The 13,840-nt window shown below is 43.0% G+C and overlaps 1 protein-coding gene across 1 annotated transcript; it reads left to right on the top strand.

Moving 5' to 3' along the window:
* The first annotated feature begins 442 nt into the window (after nt 1–442).
* LOC112074559 (protein cornichon homolog 1) lies at nt 443–13,286 on the top strand. The gene is made up of 5 exons (XM_024141717.2): nt 443–601; nt 2,511–2,579; nt 10,902–11,014; nt 11,560–11,703; nt 12,054–13,286. Exons 1-5 carry the CDS (start codon nt 521–523, stop codon nt 12,079–12,081), a joined length of 435 nt encoding a protein of 144 aa, XP_023997485.1. The 5' UTR covers nt 443–520; the 3' UTR covers nt 12,082–13,286.
* The last annotated feature ends 554 nt before the right edge of the window (nt 13,287–13,840 follow it).

The following is a 13,840-nucleotide window of genomic DNA, read 5'->3' as shown; positions in this document are numbered from 1 at the left end:
TTTAAAAAAGTGTGAGTGTTGTGTTAGACTGTGACACCAATCAGGCCTTCGACGACTGGAATTGTCCACGCCTGTGTTAGATGGTAGTTTATTTTTTTAAAGTTAAGTACAAGGGAGTTGTACTCCAGTCTAGTAGGTGGCGGTAATGCAACATTTATTGGATGCCAAACCGCCGTTAAACCTCATCGAAGAAGAACTGCGAATTTGAAGAAAAAAACGAAGTAAAATCATGAAGTCTGTGATCATCAGGTCGGAGCTCTAGAAAGATGCCCGAATTTATAAACTTGGAATTCCGAGTTGGATGACAGTTCAAGAAATATTACCCCCCCCGTTGGAGCTCGTTTCTTCCCGACTACCCAGTTGTCTTGGAAGCACTGAAGTCAGAGATGCCCGAGTTCCCAGGTGTTTTGAACGCAGCATCCCTTTTCCCTGTCTGCGTTCTGTAGTTTCTTGCTTCACTCTAGAAGGCAACGGGTGACAGATCTCTGTGGCTAGATATCAGCCAACAAGCAACACAAAAATGGCGTTCACATTCGCGGCCTTTTGTTACATGCTTGCGTTATTGCTTACGGCCGCTCTCATTTTCTTCGCTATTTGGCATGTAAGTAGCTATATTGGTATCATAATCAAACAGTATGACTTGGAACTATAATGATCTAGCTAGGCAATATAGATAACCAACGTTTTGCAATGAACCAGTTGTTTAGAGGTTTGTCATCCGTTAAACTAACCAAGAATGAATGGCACCCATCCGTGCTGTTTGACCGAAAAGACCGAATCATTTGTTTTCATTCGCTATCAAATATATCTGGCCTACCTTTCTAAACTAACATTTTGTTAAACTCCTAATATAAACGTCAGCCAGCTAGCAAATTAGATCGACATCCGTTAACGTTACCAGAGCTAGCTAAATGGTAACGCTATCAGTTTATACTAGCTAGGTAGCTAACTATACTGAACAAAAATATAAACGCAACAATTAACGATTTTAATGAGTTACAGTTCATATAAGGAAATCTCTATTGAAATAAATCCATCATTAGGCCCTAATCGCAGACATACGCCCAGCCAATCGGAATTCGTTTTCCCCCACAAAAGGGCTTTATTAGACAGAAATACTCCTCAGTTTCATCAGCTGTCCGTCCGGATGGCTTGTCAGACGAACCCGGATGTGGAGGTCCTGGGTTGGCGTGGTTACACGTGGTCTGCTGTTTTGATGAAGATTGGACATACTGCCAAGTTCTCTAAAACGATGGAGGTGGCTTATGGTAGAGAAATTCTGGTGGACATTCCTGCAGTCAGCATGCCAGTTGCACGCTCCCTCAACTTGAGACATCTGTGTCGTTGATGTGACAAAACTGCACATTTTAGTGGCCTTTTTATTGTCCCAAGCACAAGGTGCACCTGTGTAATGATCATGCCGTTTAATCAGCTTCTTGATATGCCACACCTGTCCGGTGGATGGATTATCTTGGTAAAGGAGAAATGCTCACTAACAGGGATGTAGACTAATTTGTGCACAACGTTTGATAGAAATACGCTTTTTGTGCGTATGGAACATTTCTGGGATATTTCATTTCAGCTCATGAAACACGATGTTGCTGGCCCTAACACTGTACCCAAACTGTCCACACGCGTGCGCAAATTGATTTAGTCCCTCCACACCAAATGTTATCAGGAAAATATCAAAACAAACTCTGAACCAATTATATTAATTTGGGGACAGGTCGAAAAGCATTAAACATTTATGGCAATTTAAGCTAGCTAGCTTGCAGTTGCTAGCTAATTTGTCCTATTTAGCTAGCTTGCGGTTGCTAGCTAATTTGTCCTGGGATATAAACGTTGAGTTGTTACATACTCCTACAATTAAACCACACACAAAACCGTCAACCGAATCGTTTCTATTCATCTCTCCTCCTTCCAGGCTTTTTCTTCTTTGGACTTTATATGGCGATTGGCATCTCATAGTTACCATGTCGACCGACCAAACCGTCTTTCAATCACCCACATGGGTATCTGCTTCTATAAACCAATGAGGAGATGGCACGTGGGTATATGCTGCTATAAACCAATGAGGAGATGGGAGAGGCAGGACTTGCACCTCGCTCAACGTCACAAATAGAACTGACTTCTATTTTAGCGCTTGGGCAGCGCAGACGGTCGTTGGCGCGCGTGAGCAGTGTGTGTGCGCAATAATTGAATAAAGTGTGTTTATATTTATTTTGCAACGCTCGCGCACGCAACGCAAGTGGTGTGGTCAGCATGTTAGGTTTGTTGTACCAGCCATTGTTGTCGGCAAGTTGTACCGGAGGGCATTGACAAAATAAACAGGAGGATATGTATTCTCTATGAAAGACAACAGCTGTTAAGCAGTGAGGGGAAACATTATGGCCATTGGCCAGGACATTTGCAATCTGCAGCCTTTTGTTTTTGTTTAATGATCCAGTCGTCTTTGTCATACAAGAATGGGGAAGTCATTTACTTAACACGTGTTCTCTCTTTCTCTCCAGATCATTGCATTTGATGAACTGAAGACTGATTACAAGAATCCGATAGACCAATGTAACACGTTAAATCCGGTAAGTAGAGACTTGATGGTTGCAGGGAACATCTTTCTCCTGACTTCTTTGACTGCATACTGATCTGCTTTCTATAATATGTGCAGTCAGGCCGGATGAGGTTACAGTCAGGCGGATGAGGGTGCGGTGGGCCGAGTGGGTTGCGGTCGGGCGGATGAGGTTGCGGTCGGGCCGGATGAGGTTGCGGTCGGGCGGATGAGGGTTCGCGGTCGGCCGGATGAGGTTGCGGTGGTCATCGGCGCCGGATGAGGTTGGGTGGGCCGGATGAGGTTCGGTCGGGCGGGATGAGGTTACGGTCGGCGGATGAGGTACGGCGGGCGGGATGAGGTTAACGGTCGGGAGCGGGGCGATGAGGTTACGGTCAGGATGAGGTTACGGTCGGGCGGGATGAGGTTACGGCCCTGGCGGTCAGGTCGGATGACGGTTGCGGCTGGGCGTCAGGTCGGATAGGTTGCGGTGGCGGTCAGGTCGGATGAGGTTACGGCTGGCGGTCAGGCGGATGAGGTTCGGCTGGGGTCAGGCGGATGAGGTTGTACGGTCGGCGGATGGCGGTCGGGCGGATGAGGTTACGGCTGGCGGTCAGGCCGGATGAGGTTGCGGTCGGGCCGGATGAGGTCGGTCGGGCCAATTGAGGTGCGTCGCGGTGAGGTTGACGGTCTAGGCGGATGAGGTTACGGCTGGGGTCAGGCCGGATGAGGTTGCGGTCGGCCGGATGAGGTTGCGGTCGGCCGGATGAGGTTGCGGTCGGGCCGGATGAGGTTACGGCACTGGGGTCAGGCCGGATTATAACCTAACTGTTATTAATTATAGTGGACTTGTCAGTTGTCAACTCTTAACTTTGTTTTTTGAAATCTGCATTTTTTTATGTACCATTTTTATGGCATAAAGACAGTTGAAAAGGTAAAAAATTTAACGTTTGTACCGATCTCCGATATAAAATGCGTTTCGGTCTCCAGTCTGTCATTCTGCACAGGGGGAGTGTTTTGCAAACGTCTTTTTTCAGTCAACAAATCTCAAGAGGTGTTGGAATATTTACGAGGGGTATTGATTCAAGCCTGAACCTTCTGTGCTCATTTGTATTAGAAATGACCAGGCTCTATGCAGTCTATAGGATGTCTTGTCTAAGACCGTTAGACCTCGACTCAGTCAGCCTAACATCTCGAGTTGAGTCCAATGAGGAAGTTAAGTAAATGTGGGGGGAAAAGTCATGTGTACAACAGGTCTCAATGTCACTACGTTGCATTGCTTCCTGTGTGTGTGTGTGTGTGCCTTCTGTGTCACCAGTGTATATCTCCATGAGATATTTAACGATTGGAAGTACAGTATGGCTTTTGCAGGGTAGACGGGAGTTTCAACCCGTTTTACCAGACTTCCATGTATGTAAAGGGCTCTTGACTTCATTGTTTTCATTTGGCCATGTTCTGTTTATAACTCCACCCGGACAGCAGAAGAGGACTGCTCACCCCTCATAGCCTGGTTCCTCTCTAGGTTTTTTTCCTAGGTTTTGGCCTTTCTAGGGAGTTTTTCTAGCACTGTGCATTTCTACACCTGCATTGCTTGCTGTTTGGGGTTTTAGGCTGGTTTCTGTACAGCACTTTGAGACATCAGCTGATGTAAGGGCTTTTTTCATAACATTTTATTTTATTTTTTTAAACATCAGTGTAATGAAAGTGGGTGAAGATTAAACATTTTAAGAGAAAGCTTTTCAAGCTGGGCTGAAATGTATTTGGGGACACTTTTATTCTAAACATTAAGGTTGGATCCCTATGAGCTCTGGTCTAAAGTAGTGCACTATATAGGGAATAGGGTGCCATAGAGCTCTGGTCTAAAGTAGTACACTATATAGGGAATAGGGTGCCATAGAGCTCTGGTCTAAAGTAGTGCACTATATAGGGAATAGGGTCCCATTTGGGGCGGTCTTGGTCAGTAGGAGGTTTTGTTATATTACACAGGAAGAGGGTTCATTGGGACGTGCAGAGACACATGGACGTAGGTACCAATGTTGTTATTGATGACCGTAGTGCTACACATACAGAGGTTAAATGAAAAGACTTGCAAATGCTCAGAGCATGACAGCCAACTTCTGTTTGCATGTAGTGTTTTGATAAGAGGCGGCACGTAGCCTAGTMGRTAGAGCGTTGGGCCAGGAACCGAAAGGATGCTAGATCGAATCCCCGAGCTGACAAGGTAAAAAAATATGTCGTTCTGCCCCTGAACAAGTTAGTGTTCCCCGGTGGGCCGTTATTGTAAATAAAAAATGTATTCTTGACGGACTTGCCTAGTTTAAATAAAGGTTACCAAAAAAATAAATAAGAGTACCCTTGTAATATCCCTACTATAAAATGACCCGTTATAACCAGGATTTACTATTATATAATACRGTCTTTTCCCAAGGAGATTATTTTATTAAGTCAATGTTTTTGAAGTAGGGGTTAGCCTACATTTAGGGTGCCTATAATATTTAAAGTATTCTAGTCACACTGACAGATGTCCTACAGTTGATTGTGGGATTTTGTGAGGACAGACAGGAGGCTCTTTAAACCAGGAGTGTATGGGATTAAACAACACATTAACTGTGGTTCTCAGGACGGGTTAATCCGTGCTTTGTGTTACCCTCGCCTGGACTATTCAGCTGTAGTGTCGTACGACAACCCTACTGCCTTTTCTATGACTTAAGGCAGCCAATACAAAAGAGCAGCTGGGGAAGAATCAGTAACAAAATAATGGAATGCTTCAAAATGTTGAGTATTTTTTTCTCAAATTGCTTTCTAGACTTGTGTTTTTAAGGGTAGTTTGCGAACACGACAGTAGATGTGATTTTTGGCTCAACCTTTTTATATTCACATCTGGGGTTCGGGAACGGAGAATCTTAACACCCTCAAGCTCAGACTTTTTTTTTGTTTTGAGATCACTGATTGGATAGTGAAGACATGAGGAGGTCACTGATTGGATAGTGAAGACATGAGGAGGTCACTGATTGGATAGTAAAGACATGAGGAGGTCACTGATTGGATAGTCAATACATTAGGTCACTGATTGGATAGTCAAGACATTAGGAGGTCACTGATTGGATAGTGAAGACATGAGGAGYTCACTGATTGGATAGTAAAGACATGAGGTCACTGATTGGATAGTCAATACATTAGGTCACTGATTGGATAGTAAAGACACTGATTGGATAYTAAAGACATTAGGAGGTCACTGGTTGGATAGTCAAGACATTAGGAGGTCACTGATTGGATAGTAAATACATTAGGAGTWCACTGATTGGATAGTAAATACATTAGGAGGTCACTGATTGGATAGTAAAGACATTAGGAGGAGTTACCTTACATAAAACCAAATGATTCATCTAGGCGTAGTACACCTCCCAAATGGCAACTGGTTCACTATATAGGGTACTACCTAGGGCATTAATATATAGGTAGTATGGGCCCTGGTCAAATGTAGGGCACTAATATATAGGTAGTATGGTGGCATATGGGCCCTGGTCAAATGTAGGGCACTAATATATAGGTAGTATGGTGGTATATGGGCCTGGTCAAATGTAGGGCACTGAAAATGATATAGGTAGATGGTGGCATATGGGCCCTGGTCAAAAGTAGGGCACTAATATATAGGTAGTATGGTGGTATATGGGCCTGGTCAAAGTAGGGCACTAATATATAGGTAGTAGGTGGCATATGGGCCCTGGTCAAATGTAGGGCACTAAATATAGGTAGTATGGTGGCATATGGGCCCTGGTCAAATGTAGGGCACTAATATATAGGTTAGTATGGTGGCATATGGGCCCTGGTCAATGTAGGGCACTAATATATAGGTAGTATGGTGGCATATGGGCCCTGGTCAAATGTAGGGCACTAATATATAGGTAGTATGGTGGCATATGGGCCCTGGTCAAATGTAGGGCACTAATATATAGGTAGTATGGTGGATATGGGCCCTGGTCAAATGTAGGCACTATATATATAGGTAGTATGGTGGCATATGGGCCCTGGTCAAATGTAGGGCACTAATATATAGGTATGTATGATGGCATATTGGGCCTGGGTCAAATGTAGGGCACTAATATATTCAGTGGGGAGAAAAGTATTTGGATAACTGCCGATTTTGCAGGTTTTCCTCTTACACAAGCATGTAGAGGTCTGTATTTTTATCATAGGTACACTTCAACTATGAGAGACGGAAATTAAACAAAAATCCGAAAATCACATTGTATGCAATTTTTGACAGTAATTAAATTTGCCATTTTTTGCATGACATAAGTATTTGATACATAGAAAAGCAACTCTTAATATTTGGTACAGAAACTTTGTTTGCAATTAACAGAGATCTATACGTTTCCTGTAGTTCTTGACTAGGTTTGCAACAAGCCTGCAGCAGGATTTTGGCCCATCCTCCTACAGATCTTCTCCAGATCCTTCAGGTTTGGGGCTGTCGCTGTCATACCCGGACTTTCAAGTCCGTCAAAGAATTTTCCTTTGGTTCAGGTCTGGAGACTGGCTAGGCCACTCCAGGACGCTTAGATGCTTCTTAGGGAGCACTGCTTAGTTGCCATGGCTGTGTGCTTCGTGGTCGTTGTCATGCTTGGAAGCCAGCCACGACCACTTCAATGCGTCTTTATGAGGGAAAGGGGTTGGTTGGCCAATGATCTCGACGATACTGGCCCATCAGTACTCCCCTCAATTACGTGCAGTCGGTCCTCTGGTCCCACTTCAGAAGCAAATCCCAAAGAATGATTCCACATCATTGGATTCGTTACCGCACTGGATCTGGGTGACTTTTTCTTGGGGTTGTAGCTCAAGCTATCCGACATATTCTATTTCCTCCAAACGGCGGGAGTGGAGTGTAGACAGCTAAGAAAGCTCTTCTTTTTTGTGCTCATTTCAGACGAACACAAATGACTCTCACATTCACTCCTCTGGATCAATCCAGTCGGTGACATTGGCTTAATTCAGAGCAGGCTGGGACCATGGGTGCACTAGGCTTTAAGACAGGGGTGCACTTTTGCGTGCGCTGCATTTAGGATTTAATCCATGGACGGCGTAGTGTGTTATAATGGTTTTTTTGTAGCAAAGCATGTGGTCCGACCACGACTCTCATTCTGTAGGTCTATGGGATGAGCCAGGCTCCTGCGCGCTAGTTCTGGCTGTCCACTCCTCTTCGCTTCCCATCGGATATTGATGCCCAAGCGAGCGTCGAATATCTTGGCACTGTAGCCCGTCAGCCACGAGGGTGGTTAGCCGTCACCATCTTTGAATTTGCGCATTTCCTCATAATTTGCGCAACAGTTGTTTCGTTTAACCAAGCCTGCCTTGCCGTATTCGTCCTGTGCCATCCAGCCTGTGCAGGTTAGCAACTCTTTTCACCATGATGTACTTACACAGCTTATGGTTTTACGAGCCATTGTGGAGAGGTTGGAATCTGTTTGAATTGTGTGTGGACCAGGTGTCTTTTATACAGGTACGAGTTTCAAACAGGTGCAGTTAATACAGGTAATAGAATGGAGAACAGGAGGGCTTCTTAAAGAAAACTAACAGGTCTGTGAGAGCCGGGAATTCTTACTGGTTGGTAGTGATCATAATACACTTATGTCATGCAATAAAATTGCAAATTAATTACTATTAAAAATCATACAATGTGATTTTCTGGATTTTTGTTTTTAGATTGCCGTCTCTCACAGTTGAAGTGTACCTATGATAAAAAATTACAGACCTCTAATTTGCTTTGTAAGTAGGAAAAACCTGCAAAATCGGCAGTGTATCAAAACTTACTTGTTCTCCCCACTGTAGTAGTATGGTGGCATATGGGCCCTGGTCAAATGTAGGGCACTAATATATAGGTAATATGGTGGGATATGAGAAGCACTCGTACTTTTGTATTTCTGTTCAAGATGGACGTTAGCACACTTGTAGTTTTTTTTTTTTACATTTACGGTTTAACCTCGGGTTTGCCAATGTTGCCCTAAATGGTTTCGGTCAATGTTCAGTTCTCTGCTATGGACATTTTATGTAGAATGTGTCCCAAATAGCTCCCTATTCACTATATAGTGCACTATAGTGTTTCCGCTGGAAAAATGTGTTGCGGGGGTCGTGGATCCCCCTGTTTTGGGGGGTGTCCAGAGTCCCCCTTGGATCATGTTCATGTAGGAGGACTGAGTAGCTCAGTTCTGGTGACTTTAGAGGACATTCTACTCTTAAAATAAATGAAAATAAAATAATACTGATGCCATCTAAAATATAATTTCCACCTCCAAAAATGAGCCCAATAACATATTGGACCATCTATTTAGCCTATGCATGGTCCATATTATTATTATTATTGACTTGGCTAGTTAACCTTTTATTTAAATAAGTGATCAGGTATGCTATTAGCAATAAGCATTATCACCTGTAGCCCAACTGCTATAAACGTGCTGAAATATGGCGTCGCCTGTCTGTTGGTTTGATCGTTAGTAGCGAAGCAGGTGAGCTGGAAACCAAATCAGCTGGCGGGTGGAATGAAAACACTTTCGACGTGTGGGTGTTGGCTCGTGGGTCACAACAATTATATTACGGGTCGGAAACATTTTAAATAAATAKAAATMAAAAAAATACACTTTTTAACAACACAGGAGCTTGTTGCGAATTCCATTTCTGTGAGCGACGAGGCAGACAAGGCTAGCAGCATAGTGTGTAGTAGGGAATTGTCCCTTGTGTGCTGCGAAAATATTCTACATTGTCGACGCGCAGGGTTTATGTTCTCTCTCTCTCTCCATGTTAGAATACGACACGTTGCCAATTTTACTTTCCTTGGATAGCCATTTTAGCATAAACTAGACTAACGTAGGCCTAACCGGAGAAATAAAAACCTTTCTGATAAGGGAATAAGTTACGTCGTCACCGTGGAAACGGGTGCTGCGCGAGGACAACAACGCGGTAGATGGGTTACGCAGCCTGCACAAAGTGCAAGCATGTAGGCCGATTTGTTTTCAATAATTGTTAATAAGCCTATTAAATTATTTATTATTTAACCAGGCAAGTCAGTTAAGAACAAATTCTTTATTTACAATGACGGCCTACACRGGCCAAACKCGGACGACGCTGGGGCCAATTGTGCGCTGCCCTATCCCAATCATGGCCGGTTGTGATACAGCCTGGATTSGAACCACGGTGTCTGTAGTGACGCCTCTAGCTCTGAGATGCACTGCCTTAGACCGCTGTGCGGCCTCCTTTATGCAGGCTTTKGTTCATTAGACATACACAGGCCATATAAATGGTAAAACATGTGCAGCTGGCAAAGGTTTGAGTAGCCTACTAAATAAATGTAGTTTATTTTTGCAGCCTATATTAGATTCTGTGGGATATTTATCCCACATAGAACACAGAACAACAAGCCGACTAGATAAACTATTCTACTATGTGCTTGTCAGATTGTTCTATTCATTACTTGTTTTGTTTGCAGAGGAAAAGTACATYTGGAATGTTCCAGCATTTTCAAAGTGCGCATCGGCAGAACAATATATTTTTCATGTTACATATATATATTTTTTTTGGGGGGGGGGGCGTGGCTGACTATGCCACAGGTAAATGACTTCAGCAGAAACGCTGCTGCACTGCTATTGGCCAGGGCTCATAAGAAATAGGGTTCCATTTGAGACGTAGACATACATCTAGTGTAACATGACATCTACTATCACGTTTCAATGTAGCAGTGCTGGAAACACCGCCCCTCTCCATCTGTGGGCTTTGGTGGGTCGTCACCCCACCTCTTCATTTGGATGCATGTCTTTTTTTTATGCCTGAGCCTACACCAGATGACGTCACAGTAGCTCTGTCCCTGACCTGTGCGGAAAGATGGAATCAGACGGAATGTTCCTTACAGAGTGCACTTCTTTACATCAGGGCCCTGGTCAAAAGTAGTGCACTACTTTACATCAGAGCCCTACGGGTCCTGGTCAAATGTAGTGCACTATTTAGGGAATAGGACGCACAGCTGCTGCTCTGGCTGCAGAAGCTACTGTCTCAAACGGTATCAAGGGCTTAAAACGCATGTCTTAACAGTTTAGGCCTAAATTGTTCTGTTAGTCCAAATATCTATTTAATTCATGCTCATGGTGTCCTCTGTACTTGAACATTTGTTGTACAAAGGCAACAATCATTCTATGGCCAACGCAACATGCAAGACTTGCACACATTTMCAGTCTCTGTCTCTAATTTCTACTGTATCTGTTTTCTGGCATAGCAGTGAGTACTTGTCAGTGTATTTTCTTGTTGCTATGACTGCCTCAGTGTAAGGATACTGTGTTGTTTACTAATGTTGTTGTTTACATGCACCTCCCAGCTGGTACTCCCGGAGTATCTCATCCACGTGTTCTTCTGCGTGATGTTCCTGTGTGCTGCAGAGTGGCTCACCCTCGGCCTCAACATGCCACTGCTGGCCTACCACGTCTGGAGGTACGTTCAAGGGGTTTGATGTGTCACTTTAAGCAATGTACACATGCAATTTTTTTGTTTTGCCCCCCCCAGTGAAAACAGTAACACACTTTCTTTGAAAACATTCTAACCATTATATATATARACATTTCTGCTGCGACATTCACCTTCCAATGGCAATTTTTATGGTTCATGATTTGTTAAAACCATTTAATGAATCTCAGCCTGGATGACAGATTTAATTTCTCTTGGATATGCGCCACTTGAAATTCTGCGGTGTTGTTTCTACGGAAACCAATGTAATGGACTTAACCATGCTGACACCAGCTAAATGTGTCATGTTTCTATAAGTAAGCCTATCTGTTTAACGCGTTTCTATAAATAGGCCTATCTGTTTAACGCGTTTCTATAAATAGGCCTAAATGTGTTTCTCTGCAAGCACATACTCTTTACTTTTAACAGATTCAAACCCTGTGGACCCTTTTTTTAAATAGTCCCGCTGCTATGAACCAACACGTTTCCTGGTTAATCATTTGTTGACTTCCATGCGTCATGTTTCTCTGCAGGTATACGAGCAGGCCGGTGATGAGTGGTCCAGGCCTCTATGATCCAACTACGATCATGAACGCTGACGTCTTGGCCTACTGTCAAAAGGAGGGCTGGTGCAAACTGGCTTTCTACCTCCTCTCCTTCTTCTACTATCTCTACGGGTATGTTCTTTACCTCCTCTCCTTCTTCTACTATCTCTACGGGTATGTTCTTTACCTCCTCTCCTTCTTCTACTATCTCTACGGGTATGTTCTTTACCTCCTCTCCTTCTTCTACTGTCTCTACGGGTATGTTCTTTACCTCCTCTCCTTCTTCTACTGTCTCTACGGGTATGTTCTCTCTACCTCCTCTCCTTCTGTCTCTACGGGTATGTAGTATTAACTGATCTGCCTTAAAGGCTGAGTTTTGTTTTGGGCTCATGTCCTCTGTTTAACTGAAGTGTCTTAATGAATGTTACAGTTAATTTCAATGACGAGTTTCCCCCTAAACAATTTATTTATTTTTCTTACAGGATGATCTATGTGTTGGTGAGCTCTTAGAGGGGAAGATCTGCATGTCGGAGATAAAACTGGTTTTAGTGGCCGCAGGAGAAGCTGAAGTGGGACCTGCTGCGAAGACCGACCATTCAAGATGGCTGCCGTTTTCAAGAGGCTGGATTGACTCAACGCCGTGCGCCATTACTATACAAAAACATTTCTCCCTTTTTTTTCTTCTTAAATGAATATTGTCGGTTTCAGTCGCAGCTGTCCTCTCGTTCAACACAATGCTTTTTGAGAGGAAGAATGACCGACCTCAGAATCGTTCGTTTCCATTATTTCATGCTTTTAACATTTTTATTTAATAATCCCTACTTTTGACTGAACAAATGTGCATTGTCAGTTAATAGTAAGCAGGCTGCTCTGAATCTAACACTTAATTTAGGAAATGTTGATTTGAATTAGATGCCAAGCTTTTAAAATGTATTTAAGGTATGCAATGGGGGGGGGGGGTTTATCATAATTACATAGTAAAATAGTTTTCTTGCCCAGACACATTTAAAACTTGAACTCACCTAAATGGGTAGAGTAGTCTTGATCATCGGATGGAAAACGTGTTGCACAGACGAGGGCCATTAGTATGGTTGTCTTAAACTATTTGATATTGTTTTAGGTTTGCCATGCTTTCTGGTCGTCTCATTCTACTTTTATAGCCCTTGTCATACATCCTTGCTTTAACAGGTGTTTTTTCCCCCCCCTCTTGTCAGTAGATGCTGCGTGAAGCTATAGAAATCCCAAGAAAAGTTCCTTACGAGGAATATCTGAACCTGTTATGAGCTCAAAGAAAAACCAATTCCAGAATTTAAATTTAGTTCCCCCCTCCCATCTAAACAACCAACTCCATTATGTTAATTTAGTTCCCCCCTCCCATCTAAACAACCAACTCCATTATGTTCCCCCCACCTTGAATGTTTCACTCCAATTATATTACAACCTGACACGGATGTTGCTGGAGCAGTGATGTTTTATTTTCCTCCAAGTACTTACAGATTGTGGGATTACTCTATAAAAAGAATGTTGTTATATAAGTATTTTCTGTATTTACCAGTTTTCCCACCCTGTAAAATCAGGTTGGCGTGTTTGTTTTACATCCATATTTTTTTTTGGGGGGGGGGCTTTAACTTCAATGTATTTATACTAGAGTAGCTCATTTCACKTAGTGAATGACAACTTGAATTATGAATCCAAATAAACCTACCCCTACTATACTCTGTACCAGATTGGTTTGATTTTCCAGTGAGGTAGCTAGGGCTGTCGGATAGAAACCATTTAAATCTGAGCGGTATACTACGTCATTTAGCAGACATTTTGTGTAGGGGTGTGGAATTTTACTAACTTCAGAAGTGTTTATTTTTTTTAAACCTAAAATACGCCACAGGTTTGACATTTTCCCGCAACTGGGTGATCAAATTAAGATCCTACATCAGTATGACTTAACGCTCTCTGCTGCACATAGATAATGTGAACTAAATCACCCTCTACTCCGGGTTAGATGTAAACATATCTACCTCCATTTAGTATATGCTACGAATTCAAATMTATTTGTTGTGGATAACGTTAGCTACGCTAGGTGATAGAGTACGGGTTAGCTACCATGCTATGTAGTTGCAAAAATGCTAAAGTTGTCCGTGACGAGATTCGAACAACCTTTCGGTTGCTAGGCATTGGACTTATAAATCATTGATCCTTGACTATAACTTATACATGCTTCATGAACTTAGTTAAATTGTCCCACCTCATCAGAAGCCAATATTTTGATATT

The sequence above is a fragment of the Salvelinus sp. IW2-2015 genome, unplaced genomic scaffold (genome assembly GCF_002910315.2).
Source record: "Salvelinus sp. IW2-2015 unplaced genomic scaffold, ASM291031v2 Un_scaffold2683, whole genome shotgun sequence".
In the NCBI taxonomy this organism is placed as follows: Eukaryota; Metazoa; Chordata; class Actinopteri; order Salmoniformes; family Salmonidae; genus Salvelinus; species Salvelinus sp. IW2-2015.
The sequence above is the reverse complement of the archived record's forward strand: the minus strand, read 5'-3'. Positions and strand labels throughout refer to the sequence as shown.

Coding starts and splice junctions, on each gene's coding strand:
- LOC112074559 (XM_024141717.2), top strand. CDS start 521: ATGGCGTTCACATTCGCGGCCTTTTGTTACATGCTTGCGTTATTGCTT. Junction 602..2,510: donor TTTTCTTCGCTATTTGGCAT/GTAAGTAGCTAT, acceptor CTTTCTCTCCAG/ATCATTGCATTTGATGAACT. Junction 2,580..10,901: donor AATGTAACACGTTAAATCCG/GTAAGTAGAGAC, acceptor TGCACCTCCCAG/CTGGTACTCCCGGAGTATCT.